This window comes from Temnothorax nylanderi, unplaced genomic scaffold (genome assembly GCF_030848795.1).
Source record: "Temnothorax nylanderi isolate EJ_2023f unplaced genomic scaffold, tnyl_v1.0 TNYL_tig0052_pilon, whole genome shotgun sequence".
NCBI lineage: Eukaryota > Metazoa > Arthropoda > Insecta > Hymenoptera > Formicidae > Temnothorax > Temnothorax nylanderi.
Window position 1 is genome coordinate 221,176 of NW_027249114.1, and position 19,883 is coordinate 241,058.

At 41.2% G+C, this 19,883-nt stretch overlaps 3 protein-coding genes and 1 long non-coding RNA gene across 10 annotated transcripts; 2 read left to right on the plus strand and 2 right to left on the minus strand.

The window, feature by feature from the left end:
* The first annotated feature begins 68 nt into the window (after positions 1–68).
* LOC139772630 (carboxypeptidase D) lies at positions 69–6,197 on the plus strand. Of its 5 annotated transcripts, XM_071706456.1 has the most exons (11): positions 74–172; positions 301–897; positions 1,296–1,531; positions 1,710–1,843; positions 2,189–2,325; positions 2,744–2,931; positions 3,344–3,373; positions 3,971–4,266; positions 4,894–5,070; positions 5,227–5,319; positions 5,469–6,197. In XM_071706456.1, exons 3-11 carry the CDS (start codon positions 1,297–1,299, stop codon positions 5,661–5,663), a joined length of 1,485 nt encoding a protein of 494 aa, XP_071562557.1. In that variant the 5' UTR covers positions 74–172; positions 301–897; position 1,296; the 3' UTR covers positions 5,664–6,197. The 5 variants fall into 5 exon arrangements, with proteins under 5 accessions (XP_071562558.1, XP_071562559.1, XP_071562561.1 ...); XM_071706457.1 differs by having other exon boundaries at positions 69–897; positions 5,472–6,197; XM_071706458.1 differs by lacking the exon at positions 3,344–3,373 and having other exon boundaries at positions 69–897.
* LOC139772626 (triokinase/FMN cyclase) lies at positions 5,947–10,132 on the minus strand. Of its 2 annotated transcripts, XM_071706448.1 has the most exons (10): positions 9,845–10,132; positions 9,416–9,485; positions 9,025–9,135; positions 8,857–8,945; positions 8,526–8,742; positions 7,806–8,051; positions 7,160–7,549; positions 6,824–7,077; positions 6,512–6,642; positions 5,947–6,326 (listed from the first exon to the last, which is right to left on the minus strand). In XM_071706448.1, exons 1-10 carry the CDS (start codon positions 9,968–9,970, stop codon positions 6,206–6,208), a joined length of 1,755 nt encoding a protein of 584 aa, XP_071562549.1. In that variant the 5' UTR covers positions 9,971–10,132; the 3' UTR covers positions 5,947–6,205. The 2 variants fall into 2 exon arrangements, with proteins under 2 accessions (XP_071562549.1, XP_071562550.1); XM_071706449.1 differs by lacking the exon at positions 9,845–10,132 and having other exon boundaries at positions 9,025–9,187.
* Positions 10,133–11,461: 1,329 nt separating this feature from the next.
* LOC139772636 (putative RNA-binding protein Luc7-like 1) lies at positions 11,462–18,873 on the minus strand. Of its 2 annotated transcripts, XM_071706479.1 has the most exons (6): positions 18,704–18,724; positions 18,403–18,497; positions 13,280–14,873; positions 13,027–13,125; positions 12,080–12,849; positions 11,462–11,939 (listed from the first exon to the last, which is right to left on the minus strand). In XM_071706479.1, the coding sequence occupies exons 4-6, from the start codon at positions 13,120–13,122 to the stop codon at positions 11,861–11,863; spliced, it is 945 nt and encodes a 314-aa protein (XP_071562580.1). In that variant the 5' UTR covers positions 13,123–13,125; positions 13,280–14,873; positions 18,403–18,497; positions 18,704–18,724; the 3' UTR covers positions 11,462–11,860. The 2 variants fall into 2 exon arrangements, with proteins under 2 accessions (XP_071562580.1, XP_071562579.1); XM_071706478.1 differs by lacking the exon at positions 13,280–14,873 and having other exon boundaries at positions 18,704–18,873.
* On the plus strand, positions 18,487–19,789 carry LOC139772640 (uncharacterized). The gene is made up of 2 exons (XR_011718179.1): positions 18,487–18,695; positions 19,420–19,789. It is a non-coding gene; the product is annotated as an uncharacterized lncRNA (long non-coding RNA).
* Positions 19,790–19,883: the final 94 nt, after the last annotated feature.

Here is a 19,883-nt window from a genome sequence, read left to right on the forward strand (position 1 = left end):
ACAACGGCGAGCAGACAGCGGTAGATACCGGAGCGACGGAGGAAGTGGGTTTCATTAGTAGTGGTGGTGGCGTCGGCGGTGGTGGTGCTCTGCTTGGGTGCTCGAGTGCCTGGTGCTGGTGCTGGTGCTGGTGCTGGTACTGGCGCTGGTACTGGTATTGGTACTGATATTGGTACCGGTTACTGCCTCACTGCCTACTGCCTACCGCTGCTCGGTGGTACCGCTTTTACTGGCGCTTGTCGGCCGCTCGCTGGTGGTGGTAGTGAGCGCGCGGCATATCTCGCTTCTCTCTTTTGTAAGTTCACAGTATCATCACACATCTCTCCGCCGCTACTCTTACTCCGAGCCGAGATCTACCAACACCTTCCTCGCTCGCGCTCCTCGGTACCGCTGGTACCGCGGCTGGCCTTCGGGACCTTTGGTCTCGCAGCCCGTTTACACCTCTTCTCCTCCTCTTCCTCCTCCTCTCTCACTCTCTCTTTCTTTTTCTTTCTCTGTTGTGTTTCGCTCTCGCTCTCGTTTAGCTTTTCCTCCCGATTTTTTCCCCCTTTTCCTTTTCCTTTCGTCTTCTTCCCTCGCGACTTCCGCAAATGCCGTCCGTCAACTCGTCCGCCGTCCGCGCGCCAACGTGACCGCGTGTACGACCGAAGAAAAAGAAAAAAGTGCGTGTGCCCTCCTCACCGGTGACCGTGTCCCCACATATTAAACGACTCGACACTGGAAGTAACGGAAGGAAAAAATCAGCGTCGAAAAAAAAAAGTCACGTCGCGCTTACGTACACTGCCTCGCGTGTCGCTTTCGCGGATAGTTTTCAACGCGCGCACGACGCTGATTTTGCGATCGGATTCCACGAATTCCACGGTGCGATCTCTCCGTCGCTGACATCTACTCAATCAGGTAACGTAAACTTTTTTAGTGACAAGAAAGTACCACATATCTAAGTACAAGAGTGATATTATATATAATATTAAGTATTGTATATTTGCAATGAGAATTAAATATAAAGAGAATAAATCATATTTCTCACATTGCATTATATGGATACTTTCGACGCACGAAGATTACAATGTTTTCATTGAAAATGTGTAAAATATTGAATAATATCTCGCGGTATTACTTAAAGAATGATATTCTTAATTTGAAAAACTGTCTAATTCTTGATTTTAGAGAATTTTAAAAAAATTCTAAAAAAATTTTGAAGAAATTCTTAATTTTGAAGAACGTCTAATTTTTAACAACGTCTCGTCCATCCTCAAGTGCAATTATCGATATGTATTGCGATGATATTGTTGCAGAATGTATCGCGCGCTACTTTTTCTCGTCTTCGTTTACGGAAGCATTCACGGAATGCAATTCCACAACAAGGGAGACGTACCTCGGCTGTACCATCCGCGTTTCCTAACGTACGAGGAGCCGTACAACATCGAGTTCAAGTATCACAATTACGATCAGATGAGCCGCTTTCTTCGCGCGACGTCCCTTCGATTTCAAAATCTCACCGCATTGTACTCGATAGGAAAGTCGGTGAAAGGTAACGTTATATTCTCTCACGACGTTACAAACGTCTAAGCGCGATAAGCCTAAAAGAAAACACGTTGGACGTTCGTGCGGTGTTTTCGTTTATACGTTTTAACATTCGAATTTATATTTTATAAAAGTGGAAGAGAGAAGCGGAGTGTTATAATCAAGCGATTACTCTCGTACGACAGGTCGTGATTTGTGGGTAATGGTCGTGTCGTCCTCGCCTTACGAGCACATGATCGGCAAGCCCGACGTAAAGTACATCGCCAACATACACGGAAACGAAGCTGTGGGACGCGAATTAATGCTACATCTCATTCATGTACGTAATTATGTCAAGCGTCGGAATTTCCACGTCACACGTTACTCGCAATGACGACCTAACACATGCGCCAGCGGTATGTCCTTTGCAATTCGGTTCGCCGCGCGTATACAATGCTTCATGAAAGGAAGATTTATTCGGACGAGAAATTTTGTCCGAAGGTAATCGTTAAAGTAACCGCAAATAACAACAATTAGATTAATTAATCACCATCGATCAATATTGACTAATCCATAAATTAATGTGAATAATAATATTAATTTCGATAATTTATTTGACAAATGATGCATGTATGTGTTTCTTCCAGAGATATATCTCTTGTTCATTTTTTTTTTCTCCTTCTAGTTCCTCGTGACGTCATACGGATCGGACGCATATATTACGTGGTTATTGGATAATACAAGGATTCATATTCTACCGTCAATGAATCCCGATGGCTTTGAAGTCTCTAAAGAGGGACGCTGCGACGGTGGTCAAGGCAGGTTAGATGTTTACATAAACGATTTTTACCTTTCAACTTATTTTGACGATTTCTAGTTAGAGAGTCGCGCTAATCGCGCTAACGACCGATATATATTTAACGTTGAACGTTAAAAGATCGCGACGAGTGACAATCTCCTTCGATATCTCTTTCGAAGGGAGAATTTTCCTTCGATTTAAACGTAAAATTAAAAATATTGCGCTCAGCGTTTTGCAAAATGGTCACAGGGCTGAGCGTTCATGAATAGTCGTCAAGAGCGCTAACGAATACGTTAAATGGTCCCGTTTCTGCTAAAGGAGATATCTTGAAGCGTCGAGACACACGTTTCGCTAAAGCCGTTTTCTTCGTTTCACGCGGAAAAAAAAAAGAAAAACTGCCTCCCGATTCTCATCTTCACGACTCGATGTATGATTGTGCAGGTATAACGCGCGCGGCTTCGACCTGAACCGCAATTTCCCGGACTACTTTAAGCAAAACAATAAGAAGAGCCAGCCGGAGACCGAGGCCGTTAAGGATTGGGTCTCGAAGATTCAGTTCGTGCTCTCGGGCAGTCTGCACGGCGGTGCGCTCGTGGCCAGCTACCCCTTCGACAACACCCCAAATTCGCGTAAGTTGAATCACCTACGTTGAAATTACCGTCTCTCGCGCGCGCGGAGCTGAAATCGTTAAAAGGCGGGCAGAGCGGCAGGCTCGCTCGATCGTCCTCGATCCGAGCCACGGAAGTCGTAACGCTCCGCGCCGTCGTATCGCGATCGTCCTCTTTGCGAGATGTGTCTTTCCGGAAGCGAAAAGGAAAAAAAAGAACCGGGGCAAACCGGAGAGGGAAAGAACGGCGTTACCATTTTTTTTTCCCCCGGGTGCAATCCCTCCGGCAGACATTTCGCAAACAACCGCTCGTTTTTCAAATTCGTTAACGTTAACGTTTGTATATTAACAGACAGATTACAGACAGCTATGACCGCATAGCTGCCCGTAGCTCTGAAGCTGTCATGATATTATGTAAACTTTCATGCCGTCAGGAATATGTCGATCGGCGCCGCTATGTGCAGGTATTGTGCAATATGATTATCTTAATTTTATTATTAGAGCTCGATATGTATATTAGCGACATTTGCTTTGTCATTTACTCGCAAAGCGTAGAAACAATTTCCGGAGGTATTATTACTCTCGATCGATTCGAATATGATGAAAAAAATGTGATGTTGAAGAACAAAGACGGTAAGTGATAAAGTCTACGGCTTCAGTTTCACGAAGATCAATTTACGCTAAGAAAACAGCAGCTTCGCTACCGCTCGAGTAAACCACTGTACTTCGTAAAAATGTATGAAAGTGAAATGTAGACGCACAATTAGATATGGCACACACATGAAACGCGTGCCCTCTTACACAGTTTTGCTCTGATAGAGAAAAAGAAATAATGGCACAATCGAGAAAAGGGAATGATTTCTCGTGTAGAGACAAAGCTGAAGGCGCCTCGACATTTTCGTTGAGAAATTAGAACCCAAAGATTTAGAAAAGAACGTTCGAGCGAACGTTCTGGGACAGCTTACAGTAGATTACACAAATCATCATGCGTACTCTCTATCTCTACGGACAGATAGTCCGACGTTTAAACAGTGACAATGTGTCTCACGTAGAGATAATAGTGTTTCAGAGTTTCACGTCGACGCCGAGCGTCTCGCCGGATGACGACGTGTTTCAACATTTATCGTTGACGTACTCTCGAAACCACGGGTCTATGTATCAGGGATTACCGTGCTCGCCGTCTCAGCCCGCATTTAAACGTGGAATTACTAACGGCGCCGAGTGGTACCCGCTTACCGGTGGAATGCAAGACTTCAACTACGTGTCGAACGGCTGTATGGAGATCACCTTGGAACTTTCTTGCTGTAAATATCCCCCGGCCGCGGATCTGCCGCATTACTGGGCGGAGAATCGAGCGGTGAGTGGCTTTTGAAATAAAGATTGTACAGCTTAAAGAGAGAGAGAGAGAGAAGAGTGACAAGACATTTGACCCAATTCTGTCCTGGTGGAAAAATGTCTCAGAATTTTAATATTATTATGTAATCAAAATTTTTGTGAAAATTTTCTGACTTTTTCAGAATTTTTTAGATTTTTTATACGAATTGAAACATTTTTCAGAAAAACTTAGGTAAAATAATAATGAAATGTTTCAGATTTTTCCTGCCAAAATACATCTTCGTAAAAATTTAAATAAATATAAAAAAATCTGAGCAATTTATTAGAAATTTTCATACATACAGATACTGCCCACATAGCATGCATATCAAAAAGACGTCCAGAAGATATCCCGAAGATATCCTATCTCCTAAATATATCTTCGGGATATCTTCTGGACGTCTTTTTGATATGCATGCTATGTGGGTGAAATGTTCCAAAAATCCTTATCCAATTATTTCTGAAAAGTTTTACATATTTTTTGAGAATTTTTATAAATCTAAAATATGAGAAATTTTTTCACCAGGGCATGGCCTTGGTGCGCGTCCATTTTACATTAAAATATGCGTTTCTTTTTTGTAAAAATAATGTACATTTATCATGCTTTTAGTCTCTAATCAAATTTCTGGCGGAGGCTCACAGGGGCGTTCACGGTTTTGTGATCGATGAAAATGGCAATCCCATCGAAAGGGCTTCCGTTAAAGTGAAATCACGAGATGTCAGTTTCTCGACAACGAAATATGGCGAATTTTGGAGAATTCTCTTGCCTGGAGTTTACAAGTTGGAGGTACGTTACGAGACATAACATAATAGTCTGTCCAATAGAGATCATTGCGCATGCTAGTAGATTGTAAAAAATGTGCGATAAAATAAGATAAATTTGTTAGAAAATTTGTTATTCGCCCATTATATCACGTTGAATCTGATATCACGTTTTTGTCAGGTATTCTCAAACGGGTATATGCCTCGTGAGGTGGAATTCGTAGTAGTCGAACAACATCCGACGCTTCTCAATGTCACCCTTTACTCGACAAAAGTAAGTAAAATACCGTCAGCAAATGTGAAAGATCCATATTCTTTACGGCAGTTTTTAGACACGCGTGCTGTCTGGAATATCAACGCCACACTTTATATATTTTAATTACTCTTACATAATTAACATAACATTAATTCATTATGCTTAAGCAGAGGCAGTACAACGAGGAAAATGGATCTGTTTTATATAACGGAAACGTCGGTGGGAGGCCTTACCCGCACCGCGATCATACGTTACATTATCGGCCTCAATCGGGAGTTAATACCGCGGCCGACGCCAACAGCGGTATCTTCTCGTCTATCAGTAACGGATTTAACAGCTTTGTGACCAATCTCTTTGGATAATCTCGTGAGACACACACACACACACACACACACACAACACACACAGACCCACACATACAGTCATACACGCAAACGCGCAATTATTTATTTATTCTATATAGTGTAAAATAAAATAAAACGGTAAGTTTAGTCTGTCCATACTTTATGGATAGTGCGTGTCGATGCAAACAAATCGTAATCCGATTAATCGGCAAAATACTGCCAAAAAATAACTGCGACCCATGTCAACGCATATTAAGTTTGATATAAAACGTTATAAAGTATTTATGTACTCGTCAGGGTGTATATTAAAAAGCGTACTTTTTATCGTATTTACAAAAATAGAGACACAACTATTTTTATTTAATGCAGTCAGTAGTATATGATATATTAAATGTTCTATAGGAGAAATAGTTGATATAATCGTTAATTGATTCGCTTATTCCGTTTTGCGAATAAACTTGTTATTTATTATTAAATTTTATCTCTTCTGCTTATGGTAAAGATGCTCAGGCACAAATAAAAGAAAAGAAAAAAAGGGAGAAAGAAAGATAACGAATATGTTATTCCTTGAAATGCGTAATCGTCTGTACAATAGCTGCGGTCCATATCGCTGCGGCATACGCTCCAGCGTCCACTTCCGTTAAATACTGAGCTTGTTTTATATAACTGGCTCGCCCCGCTCTGTAAACAGGCGCATCGCTACATTAAATATGTTTTACTACAAAAAAAAGTAACTAAATTAAGTGTTGGATGAAAATTTATATTGTTTCAAATTAGATCTCTCAAAGTTTTAAAATATAGACACACTTTGAACGTTAAAGTATAAACGAATTATCCCCTATCGTAAAACTGTCGCTTCTACTCACTTTGGTTTCATATTTCTCGTAGAATAGCATCCTTCCCACGCCGCCGCGGCTATCTTATCATAAAAATCGCTCGGATCCTCTTCCTTTAACAATTTCTCATATGTCGTACATGCCGCGTACATTGTATCGATCTACAAATATGAATTGCGATTTCTCTTACATTTTCAATATGAGTTTTACGTATATTCCACGATAAGTTTAATCGTCTTTGCGACAATATGACGAACAGATATATTAATACTACAGAATACCTTTTTGCAGTATTAGTATTGTTAATAATAATATGTATAGGTACACTTTAATAATGCAAACCATAGTTCTGTCACCGACTTTCGCTTTTCCGTATTTCTCTAAACAATTCAATCCGCTGCGGAATGCGCAAAACCAAACGCGCCGCATATCCTCCTCTTGCTCGAGTGACGCCATCGTTTTCGCGCCAGTCGTAAAAAATAAACAATACAGAGCTCCGGAAGTGCCGCCCATACGTTCCTCCGCAATATCCGCTATTTCCGATAATAATGCTGCCGGATGCGACAATGATAAATTATCTAAATTACCTAAAATACCTATGGACACGTAAAGTTAGTAAACCTATATTAATCCTCCAAATTAAGAGATATATGTGTACGTCGATATATATATGCGTACCATCGGCAAATCGTTTCAATGTCGATCCGCAGTCTCCGTCTCCGCAACCGCGGTCCAACCCGTTGAGATACGCCTCTTTCTCGATAATAGCGGTACAGGCGTCTCTCAAGCATGAATCGATCAGGCGCTGATCGCGCGCGTTTAACGATATTCCTATCTTTTCTATTTTTTTCTTCTCCGAATCCTTCAACGGCGTGCTCGTTAAGGTCGAAGGAATGCTATAGGCGCAGCCTGGCCAGCAAGGTGCCGTCGTTTTTTCGTCGAGACACTCGACAAACGTGTCCCGATGGCTTTCGATCAACTTTAGCAGACTTATATGTATCCCGACGCTGTTTAAGGATGTCATTAAAGTACCGGAATAGACGCGAACAGGCTCTATACCCATGTTTCCTGTACCGAGAGAAACGCAAGACCATTACAAGTGGAGTAAATAAAAGTGAAAATTGACTAGTTGAATAAAACAAATTTATGAAATCATTAATAGTACGCGTCAGTAGACATTCAATATGGAGAGTGGTATCTCTCTCCAAATTTATAACTTTTTTTTCTTAAAGATGACACCAGAGAGAGATTGGCTTCATCATTTCATAAGAGGCTCATATTCATTATGTGAAGAAGAAAAACAAGGCGATAAACAAATACTCACGAAGCTGATTTACAACCTCGTAGACGACGATTCCCTGCTCCAATTGACTTAGAGCACCGAAATTATTGACTATAACCGCGACCGAGTCATTAGCGGACAAAGATAAGGTCTCGCAAATGCGTTTCAGCATTAGCGTCACCAGTTCGGATGCGGTCCTGAGCTTAATTCTCTCGTATCCTGCTTCTCCGTGCACCCCCATCCCACACTCTATCTCATCCTGTGCGAGCTCGAACATGAGACCTTGACCTGCATTCAAACGCTCTCTCTCAGAGTAGCACCGGAGTGTGATTCTAAATCGTAATTCTAAATCGCAGGCGTATTCTTTGACCGAAACTGATTTTTTCTTTCGACGATACATGTTAAAACTCGCCTGAAGAAGCATCTGATGCATAACGTATCTTTGAAATTGAACGTCACACACATGTACAAATATAATATTGCTTTTAACAATATTCGTTTGATATCTTTCTGTTTAGTTAAATATTATATTATCTGACGAAAATATATGTATATTTACTCTATACTTCTATATCAAACGTTAAAAAAGTGACTGGGCGACAATAATAAAGGAATAGACATTGTCTGGATTCTGATGATCTGTCGGATGGGAGAGCAGCCGCGTACAGAAGCGTACGGCCGCGCATAATAGCACGTGTGTGTAATTATCGTGATTACATGGCGCAAACGACATGCCATACGAGCCTCTCGATTGTCGCGTACCTGGTATTGCGCACGCGGACAGCCCGACTCCGTAGGTCGCGGTGCTCTGTGAAACGCGTCGCGCAATTTCCGCCACCTCGCACAGAGGAAGGCCCTTCTCGGCGAGAGCACCCGCGATCTTGATAGCGAATAGCATGCCCACCAGTCCGCGCTTACCGGCGACGCTCCGTTCGTTTTCGGGAATGCTGCAGTCGTCGTCGACGATTATTTCCTCCACCTGATCTCAATGAGATATTATAACTTTCGAATATGTCGACACTTTAATTTAATATATCTTAATATTTGTATCATTGTTTGCGGGTCGCACAAACGAGGTTTTTGTTAATTTTACCATGACGCCCGCTCGTCGAGCCTTCTCGATCGCTATACCAAAATTCAGGCAATCCCCCGTGTAATTAGGCACCACGACCACAATACCAACTAAAGAGAGATATATTAGCGTGACGTTAATGAAGAATCTATTATACTTTATAACAATAAGTATGTAGAATAAAAAGACCTTTGTTGTTCTCCGCGACGCATCGAAGAGCATACGTGATATGAGTAGATGGCGGCGCCGCAAAAATAGATCCCGCTATAGAAGCTGTCAACATTCCGCTGCCAACGAAGCCTAATACGAAAAAAAAGTTTCGTGCACGAGGCTTTCGTCCTTCTTAAAGTTTCTGCTAATTTAATCCAAATGACAACGTACAAATCGAAATGTTATACAAGTGAAATATTACTCGATTTTCATTTTACTTTAGATTAGAAAGAAGATTCTAAAGTAGATTCTCATTTTTTTAGAAATATTTATTTTATAAAAAGAGATAAATGAGATTTGTGTTGATTAAGATGTTCAAATTAACGCAACAAATAAAAGACAAAATATGTATGATGCAGATATTAATTACCTGCAGCAAATGGCTCGTGTCCACTACCGCCGCCGCAGATCAAGGCCACTTTATCTCGACGATTCCTATACTGAAGTATATGTAAACATAAATTGCATTTGGAGAAATATATTATTTACAACAAAGTCAACGACTAATTGATCCAGTGGCGTAAGATTTCATGAATATGTAAATAGTTACAAAACAGCAAATTCTGCTGAGTTTCTGCAGTCAATCTGCCATTATATTCTATTAACAGATTCTGTTGTATTTCTGTTGACATTTTATTGAAATTTGTGTAGTAGATGCTTTCAAAATCTGTTCTTGATTGGCAGATTTGACTGGGAATGAAATTGCTTGATATATCGAATGCTTTATAAACTTATCTGTTATTCAATCGTAATAAAGCGATAACGCTACGGAAATAAAAGTGTATTTTTATATACGTACGTCTGGTGACAGTACCACTCTGTGTGATACGTGATGCTCTAATTGCGGATACGTGCAGGATAATCCCGACAGAGTCTCAGACACGACATCGTCCAACGAATTAATCAAATTCTTCAACGTTGCCATCGTAAGTCACAGTCAGACGGATCACCAACGTTGAATACCACGTCGAACGAATCGAGATCAATTTCAACGAGATCCGTAAATCGAGTAATCTCTGCCTTTAGATCCCGGGTTATCGGAAAGCTTCGTGTGACGGCTCACGTATTTTGATAACCGAGATCTACGAATTGGACGGAGCGTACGGAACATTGACGTTACATTCAATTCTTCACTCGTTCGGGCTGACAATGAGTCGGAACGCATCCAGCCGCACAGTGGAATGATTTATGTTTCTCTCGCGTACATACGACTCTAACGTGCGTGATTTTGCAATCGTTACTTGAGAATGGAGATTGAGATGCAGACAGTTCAACAATCATCTCTTGATTACGAGACAACTGAGGGAGTGAGAGACTATTTAGCCGAAAAGCACGATTATTCAGTGAGACTGGACGTTACATTTGAGACAACAATTAAAGGGAAATATTGTGGTGTGATTTGAAAAGTATACCTTTTTTAAAATCAATGTGTGTGTCAATGTGTATCAGCAGTCCACGAGAAGAGAAACTCTGCAACTTTCGATTTTTATGGATTGGTATATACATATACATATAATCTGGAAGTAATTTGGAAACAATTCAGTCTTGCATTGTTATTTATATTAAAAAATAACGTACACTTTTATATTTCTTTTGCTTATTTCAAATAATTTATAACGCATGTTAGAATTCCGAATAGAATTCCATTTACAATTTTATGTAGCTTATAATACGAAAAATGTTTGAAGGATCATATTTTATTCACACGTACATAAAATATAATAAATCATATTAATATGCATGTACATATTAAAATACATGGTATATAAAATAATTAATATAGAACTCCATGTTAAAATCTAACGATCTGGCGACGGCAGTTGGCGGCAATGGCAAGGAGAAAGTTTTAGAAAATTAATTACGATCTTTTTCTAATATAAATGAAATAAGAAAAATAAAATTAAAGTTTAAAAAAACTATGCAATATTATTTATTTTACCCCTTTTTTTCTTTTCTTTTTCCATCTACAGCCGATAATGTCGATATTCTTCAATTATTTCCAGGCCTCCGGGGCTTCCATTGATAGTCATGATAATTTGCCAAAAATTTATGGTCTTCAATAGTATCTCATCGGTGCATACGTATTCTTTTATTTATAATCGAGCAATTTATTTAATTACCAATAATAACGATCAACACGACCATCAGTTGCGCCTAATTAACGAGAGATGTCACCACTATAACGTTAATTTATCTTTTTACCTCAAAGTTACAGCCAGAAGATGTAATCGCTGAGCTTTCGTCACATTCGCACGAATTTCAAAATATTCACCACTTTAACTACGATAATATGAAACAGATTCGTATCAAGAAAGTTTTGCTACCTTGTTACTAAAAGTTTAATGCTTCTGCTTCTAATGACGGAGATTTGACTTAATTAGATGTATTCTGGAGAAATGATGTAACGCCGAGGGCATTTTTTATGCTGCCACTATTTATTATTGTATATGCTCAAATATGGTAAACATGTAACAACTGCTAATACAAGTTGTACTTAAGTTATTCTTATTTACAGTGGATTAAAACTATTTTTAAAAGCCAAAATAGATTACATATAGAGTAGATCTAAACGAAATTTAAGACATATCTCAGAGAGTAGGAATAGATTCGACATAAATACTATATCGCATTAACATATCGATTGGGTGACAAGTAATGTACAAAGATTATGTCAAAATGGGATATCGCATTTGCTACGGACGTTCGGCGCAAATGTCTCGTGCGCACGGCTTGGTGTTACACATTACATGTACGAAAGTGCGCGTGCGAGAAAGGAAAAGAAACCATTGAGCATAGTCCTTATACATCTTGTCTCTTATCTCTTACGGTCGTTAGATCCACTGCGACGAGAACGAGATCGACGGCTGTGGCTGCCACTGCGGGAACGTTTTGATCTGGAACAAGAACATATCGGAAACGTTGTGAGACAATGGCAGATAGCGTTTGCTCATTTTAATTCACTCGGATTTGAAAGAGACGCGGTGACTACTCATTTTCAACTCGCTACGATCAGAAACTGTGAAAATTCACAAACCTTCTTCCACGACTGCGACTGCGAGATCGTGACTTTTTCCTACCGCTGTCCCTGCGTTCCCGGTCCCGATCACCACCGCGATCGCGTTCGCGATCGCGGTCACGATCGCGATCGCGATCACCACCACGATCGCGATCACCACCACGATCACGGTCGCGATCACGATCGCGGTCACGGTCACGGTCTCGATCGCGGTCGCGGTCGCGGTCTCCTCTGTAGCCCAATCCTCCGCGGTTCCTGTCCCTATCGCGATCTTTGTCGCGGTCCTCCCTGTCTCTGTCCCGTCTTCTGTCGAGCATAGACTCGCGCTTCTCCTTACGCCTCTCCTCGACGGTCTTTTGAAGATCGGCGAGCTTCTCACGGATTTTGATGAAACCGAGATGCAGCTTCCCACCAAAGTGATCCGCCAGTCGTCTGTCATTGTCGTGTATTCCAAGATACGCGCTGCAAACTTCGCACACTCTCAGCTTCTGCTGCTGATAACTTGACGCCGGCATGCTGTTTCGATACTCCTGTTCCGCTTCGTTCTTCTTTTTGCGCAGCTCATCGATCTCGCCCATAAGCTTCATCGACTCCTCGACAAAGCCCTCCTCGCCGAGCTGCTCGGCCTTGGCTAGTTTCTTACCGATCTCCTCGGCGAGCACGTGGACGTTGTTCGCCTTCGCCGCCACCTCTGCGCTCAGTTCCTCCTGCGTCTCTGCCAGTCGCTGCTTGGCTTGCTCTGTACGGCGATCGCAGTCGGCAATGAAGTTCTGAAGATGCTCCATCGCCTGGAAAATCGAGAAAGACATGTCAGAATTTCAATCGGAATTCTAAAACTTCTCAATAATCGTAAATCGTCGAATGCAAATTGCGAACGATCGATACGATCAATTGGGGGGGAAAAAAAACTCATTGATAGGCGAATTATTAAATTATAACTTCAACGTAATAAGATTAATACTCACGTCAATGTCATAGAAGTGATCCTTCTTCTTTTGCGCGGCCTCGAAGTCAGCCCGTAGGGCCAAGTCGTGAATCTGGGGGCATTCTCCCAGGTCCATGCGCTACGATTTACAAATCAGATCATGATTAGATTTACGGTCCCTCCGATCGTAGGGCCTTATCGATTCTATGCGTTATACGAGTTAGAGACCCTTCCCAACATTGCGTATTTACGAGATACTTCTTAGTTTCTTACTTGACAAGAATATAACGTACTTGGTCGCGGTGCCGCGACTGGAAAATAGCACGAATCGATAATCTAGGAGAGAGACAGAGATGATACGACAAAAATTCTGAGCTTATGTTCGCCTGTATCCTTAGGATAAGACGGTCCAATAGGTTTACATCTTTTTCTTTATATATATATTTTTTTTTTTCATTCTTTTCATTCTTTTTACGTAAACTCACGGAAACGTGAGCTCGTCTTCCTGCACGGGCTAGGATAGAGCGTACAATAATGAAGCGATTGAGATCGTCAAGCGATCTAGCATCGCGTGTAAAAGTAGAAATGCAGATTTGTACAGATAAATAGTTTGTTGTTTTCACTTACAGGGTGGCAACAGTTCTCCGCCTGACACGAGAATGCGATGGCAATGAAGCTATAATCAGCACACACCTTAAGTTTCATAATGTTCACTTTTTTTCTACGAAAGAGAACTTACAGCCTATAATGGTTTAATATACTATTTTACGTACGGCACGAATCGTGTCTTACGTTGGCTGCTAGACGAATTTTTAGAAAAAAAAAACGGATTCAATACGTACACGTCCAATGGTTGAAGGAAATTTTTCTAATGGAACTGGCGCTTGTTGTACTAATCCGCCTAATCACACGTCTCTCTGCGTCATGCCACCTCTCATATTTTCTCTTGCCGAGACACGTTTGGATGTTGCAAATTGCCAAAGATATTAATAAATAACCGCGTGAACGAGTCCGAGGAACTAATGCTAAAAATCTCCTTAATCGTCGCGGTCGTATTTATAAGGCCGCGTTCCGCGTAATTATGAATTAAAAGATCTACGTTAATCTCAAAGTCTACACCGAATCAGCGCGAGAGAGGATCAAGCGAAATTTCTCCTTGTTTTTAAACTCTTAGAACGGTATCGAAACAGAAGGGGGGGGGGAAAATTCTCCCCCCCCCCCCCCGAAATGTGAAACTCTCGCGCGAGGAAAGACACCAACGAGACATCTACAACGAACGTCGTAGATACTTGGCAATTCGCAAATCTTCTACTTACAGATCACTGCTTCATTTCCTGCACCCATATACTTCCACAGGACGATATATATTTTCTCACACACATTCTCAAAGTAAACTTGTCAATCCTACCTGCCGTAAACGGCATTATTAGTAAGAAGCGACATTAAGACATCGTCTCATGAATCAGCATGACGCTCTACTCACCGAACTCACTGTTTACAGGCCTTTTCGGGGGGGTTCTGGGAATTTATTCATTCGGCATATTCACTCAGCCTCGCCACCGTGTGGGAAAAAAAACCGGTAGAGGGGCTGAGGTAAACCGCCCGCCTTTATCGTCTCTCGTTATCGAATTAATATATATAGATATATATACATAGATATAGATATAGATATGCATATATATATGTATATCTAGCACTTGAATTATGGTAAAGGTAAATCAAATTGTAGGTGTAATACGTACGTCCTCTTCTCGTTTTCAGTACTTACAGTAACGCGCGTGTGAGAGCGACAAGTACAACACGGACATATGAGCGGACAATACTCGCAACAATATTGTACAATGGATCTGATTGGAATTGCTTTTTCCAGAGACTCTGGAAATAGAACTGTAGTTACGTTGACATTAGTGGATCTGCATATCAGCATATTTCTCGTTCGAGCGAATTGCCGTTAGTATTTTTTCGTAATTTTCGTTTCGTTTAAACTTTAAATAATATTTCTTTACTGTCTGCCTCTTTTGGTTCGTTCTCAATATTTTTTTAATTAACAATTCTCGTTTGTAGAAATTGTATCGCGGGACCTTCAGGAGTGTTTGCTATCTCTCACCGTTACGTTTCAATATATTTTCACGTGTGTCTCACAATTTGATCCGACCTAAATGATTTTCATTCACAAAATATTACATTCTTTAATGCTTATTACGTAAAAAAAAGGAAAAAAAGTAGAATTGCTAGTATCCGAGTAACTGCTTTATATTTGCCAATTCTACCGGAGTTACACTTCATCCGGGATTTGAATCTGAATACAATCTAGGCTGATCGAGAATAAAGGCGGTACAGAATGAAGTACAATTCCATTTACATCTTCCTTATTCAAGCTATGAGCCCTTTATACTCGTCGGGAATCTAATTAAAATCCTTGAGGAGAAATGAAAGCGAGGGACGCAGATTGATAGAAATGAATAAGTGACATCGTTCATTCTGAGAGAAAAAAAAATAATCGAATAAATTACGCAGAGATAAATCCATCCGAGATGGAATCAACCACCAACTTTGCCCTTCTTATTTACTTCTGATAAAAAAGATTGTTCTATAAATCCGATAAGAAAACTCGGTAAACCTCTCGTAATCCTTTTGAGCATCAATCATGCCAGCGACAGGCTTTCGAAATCCACGCGTGTTACGTAAAATTATGTAAAATAAATTCCGATGAATCTGCGGATGACATTGAGAGTTGACTGATTAAAGATTAAAAAGCAACTCCGCTTAGAGCGAGCGCTGGCATTTCCCGTGTAAAGAAACTTTCCTACGTTAGTAGCTGCCTGAGAGATAGAGAGATAAGGAGAGAGAGGCAGGGAGAGAGGGAGCACGTAGTGGGACGGCACTTTTAAAATGTCTGTCACGCAGACTATAATAAACTTATAATAGAAACGACTTGATTATTATTCCAGACGGTAGAGAGGCACGCTTGCATATATTGGAGCATCGATCTTGTTATAAAACTCGAGAATCCGATGAGGGGTGGCTCAGGCAGCCACGTGTAGGAGAATACGAAAGAGAGAGGGAGAGAAAGAGAGAGAGAGAGAGAGAGAGAGAGAGATAGCAAACATCCCTGTGATCAATTCGCACAAGATGACACTGAAATGCGCGAAGCAGTACTTAGTTATAGGTTGCCTATGCATCAACCGTATGCCGTAATCCGGTAAATCTATAAAAGTGTTGCTCGATCGACCGCATATATGCAGGACGTGCATGCAATTGCGTCTTCATCTCAAGTTCAGACACCACAGTGTCACCCGTGTGCTGCCCGATATCACTGCGATGGGGATTGCAGTATTCTCGGTGTACATTAGATAATTAGATGTATGTCCACAACCGCGTTCCGGGGGAATAGAACAGGCAAGACTGTGCTCCGCGGTTTGGAAGGAGAAAAAAGAACGTGGAATGATGAACGTGGATCCCTCGCAACACATTCTCTCGCGCTCGTATAAATTTCCAAGCCGCGCGCAACGTACATTTGGCTGTTCTAAGCCCCGAGGTAATCTACGGTGTATATGCGCGTGTATCGACAGTACGATTAAAAACGCCTGCCCCGTGTTGCACTTCGACGGTATCCAGTGTGAATTGATCGTAATCAATTCCTGAGGTACGTTGTTCGGATTAGATAAGGCGAAAACGCTTCCCCTCCGGCGCTTGTCCCTTATTTAAATTCGCTTATTGAGCCCTACAAAGGACGGATTCTTACGGATCTACGGACACTTAACGCCTACGTGTGTGATACTGAGCACACCGATTGGCACAGGTGAGGAAAAAGCGCTAACGAAGCTGGAATGTTCGTGGCGAGTCTATCTTCTACCTCGTTGTATACGGATATCTGTCTATTTCTAAGTTCTACGGGCGAGTAAAAAGAAAAAATAAATGCTTCTCTCAGCTCCTACATTCGAGACAGCTAAGCGGTATTCTACATACAATTCTTCTACTTGATTGTAAGGTATACCTTTGTATGTACAATGCGAAAAGATATATTCTAATTGTGTAACGCATTTGTAACGTGCGTGTACAGCAGTATATGGTGCTAAACAGGTCAGTGTGCACGCGAGTTTACCGTGGCGATAAAGTGGAGTACAGAGGCGACCTTCCGTCATCAATTTATTGCCCTTTATACCGTTAAAATGGATGACTCGATGGGCAGCAGCAAATGTAGCGTAGGAAAAACGAGGCGAGCCTGCGAGAGATAACGTAATCGGGCGAGCACATTTCAAATTCTTTACAATTAGATTGTAAGATGTACGGCAAAAGGCTGCGTATTAAATTCTAAATTTTGTTGAGATAAAGAAGCGGCTTTGCCTCGAGAAAAATTATTTTTATTTTATTATTCTGTATGTAAGTCTGCTCAGCTTAGTTTTGTGTATTTATGCTTTCAAATAGCAATAATACTATTCGTGCACACAGACTGTTCGTGACCATTGAGGTTGAGTATGATGAGTAAGTATGCATGTATAAAAAGTAATCAACTATTCAACTATTCATTACAGGCACTGTAGGAGAATTATGATTACACGATTCCATTATGCTGTATTCAATATTGACTTTGCTGTCACAATAATATCTGTCAATATAGTAGGTACTCTAACGATACAGTAAAATTATTTTGATTAAGAAATGACGAGACTCATCAGTATCATTTCCATCATTTTCGTATATCATTCATGTGCTTCAGTTGGTTAAAATATATTTAAAAATATATTTGGAAAAAATATATAAATTTAAATATACGAGTATTTAAAAATAAGTCAAAACTAAGAGAATTAGTCAAAAATCTCAGCGTGATCGTCTCCCTTTTTTGTTTTCACATTATTGCATGGATACTAATTTTAATTACATTTCATATTTAATTTTGTTTCAAGCGAATTTTATTTTAGTTAACAATGGTATATTGAGATTAAGGGTGACGCATGGCTCTGAGAGCGATTGACTCATGGTCGACGGGTCTCGGATTCGATACTGACCATCGTCCCATAAATGCGAGTTAAGAGGTTGATTGGAAAATTAAAGGTTGTAAGTAGATGTGAAGGGGTGTATACGAATGATAATCCGTTTCGAGGTTTCGCCCATATCATCACAATAGATAATATATATCGACTAGAAGAGCAGATTGAGCAAGAGATCGTGCAATCAGTGTAAACAGAATTTACGAAATAACCAAATAAATGGAGGAGGGAAGATAAAATAACCCCTTTACTTTCTCACTTTACATCGGGATTGGAAAATATCGGCAAAACACCCGTATGTGTGTATGCGTGTGTCGTGTGTACGTATATAAATATATACAGGGTGCATTTATTCTCTGCGCATAGTGCCAACGGTGTGTCAATCGTGTTTTCGGATTCGCTGCAGCGCGGAATATTATACTCACCGTCGACGAGAGGATTTCATGGGGGCAGCAGGCCAGCAAAAAACTCTTGCAGACCTTCGAGTCGCAGTATTTGACTTGAAATTTGTTATTTTCACCTGCAAAACAAGCTCAGAGTTATCCAAGAGTTATCCCGAGAGCGTACGCGGAGTAGGGTGGTACATTGTTAAACAAGTATGGCCGCGCGGCCTCGCGTTATTCAATTTGCACTCTCTCTCTCGATTCCCTGGCCCTCACTCACTCCGCGAGCCCGCGGTGCCGCCGTATAACGACCAGAGAGAAGCGAAGATATAAACGTATGTACCATTTCGTCCTGTGCCCATTAACTGGTCGAGCATAGCTCGCATTTGATCGTGCGCCGTCATTTCTCGTGTAGGTAGGTGTCTACAACCTCTCAAAGGCACGCAGCTTGCAGCTCAAGCAAATCGTGCGGCCACGCCATCCGACGCACACATACACACGCGAACACGCCGCACACGTACACGCGCGACAATCTTGGTTCGATCGCCGCGCCGCGCTCGGCGACCGCAGCGCCACCTGCGTAAACGGAAGCCGCGTTTCCACGCGGCGACGGCTGTCCGACGAGCCGATTGGCGGGACTTTTGAATGGCGCGGCTCTCGTCCCGGCCAATAAGATCGTTCGGCGAGCACGACGAAGTTGCCGCGAAGCGGCCGTTTCTTGATTGGCCGTCGGATAGGGAATTGATATCGCGGGCGATCCATCGAGCGACGCGCGCGTCCGCCATTTTGTCGGCAGAAGGGGGCAGGAAATTTTTAATGGATTGTAATAGATGTTGCGAATCGATCTCGCGGTCATTCGGACGCGAGTATATCAATTTTTCTCGCTCACGACATTGTAATATTTTTGTTGAAGCGTTTGAAATCAAGATTTATTCTCGAAAAACGAGAAACACCTCTTTTACATTTCCCCGTTCCATTTGTTATTCCCTTTATGCGCGAAAATGCCGTTGATAAAATTATAAAAATTGTAAAGATTAAGTGGATTTATGATTCTTTCAGGACTTTGATAACCGATATGAAAGGAGAGAGCGTCGGGATTTACGCCGACAAAGTTCCAACGGTATTTAAACCAGGGGGTGCTCGGCGACTTCCAGCACGTTGGAGTGCAATGACCGGCGGCCCCCCTCGAGAGTTCGGAGAGTTTAAATCAAATTATACACTTCCGTGTACAATATCGGACGTCAAAACTTATCTACACTTTCACGACTATTATAATCGCAATATTTTCAGTAAAAATGCAAATTTTTCTTTAAATTACAAAGTCTCCGTACAATAATTTCCATGTAAAGTCGGCGTTTTTAAATAAACTTCCTCCATCTCTTTCTCTCTCTCTCTTGCATTTAAATATAAAATTATGATATAAAACGAAGTGATTTTAATCATTTTCACAATTTCATGTATATATTTGTTATTTCGCAATTTACAGTAATTTTCTTGACGTCGGCGCGCGGCCGACGTTTTCG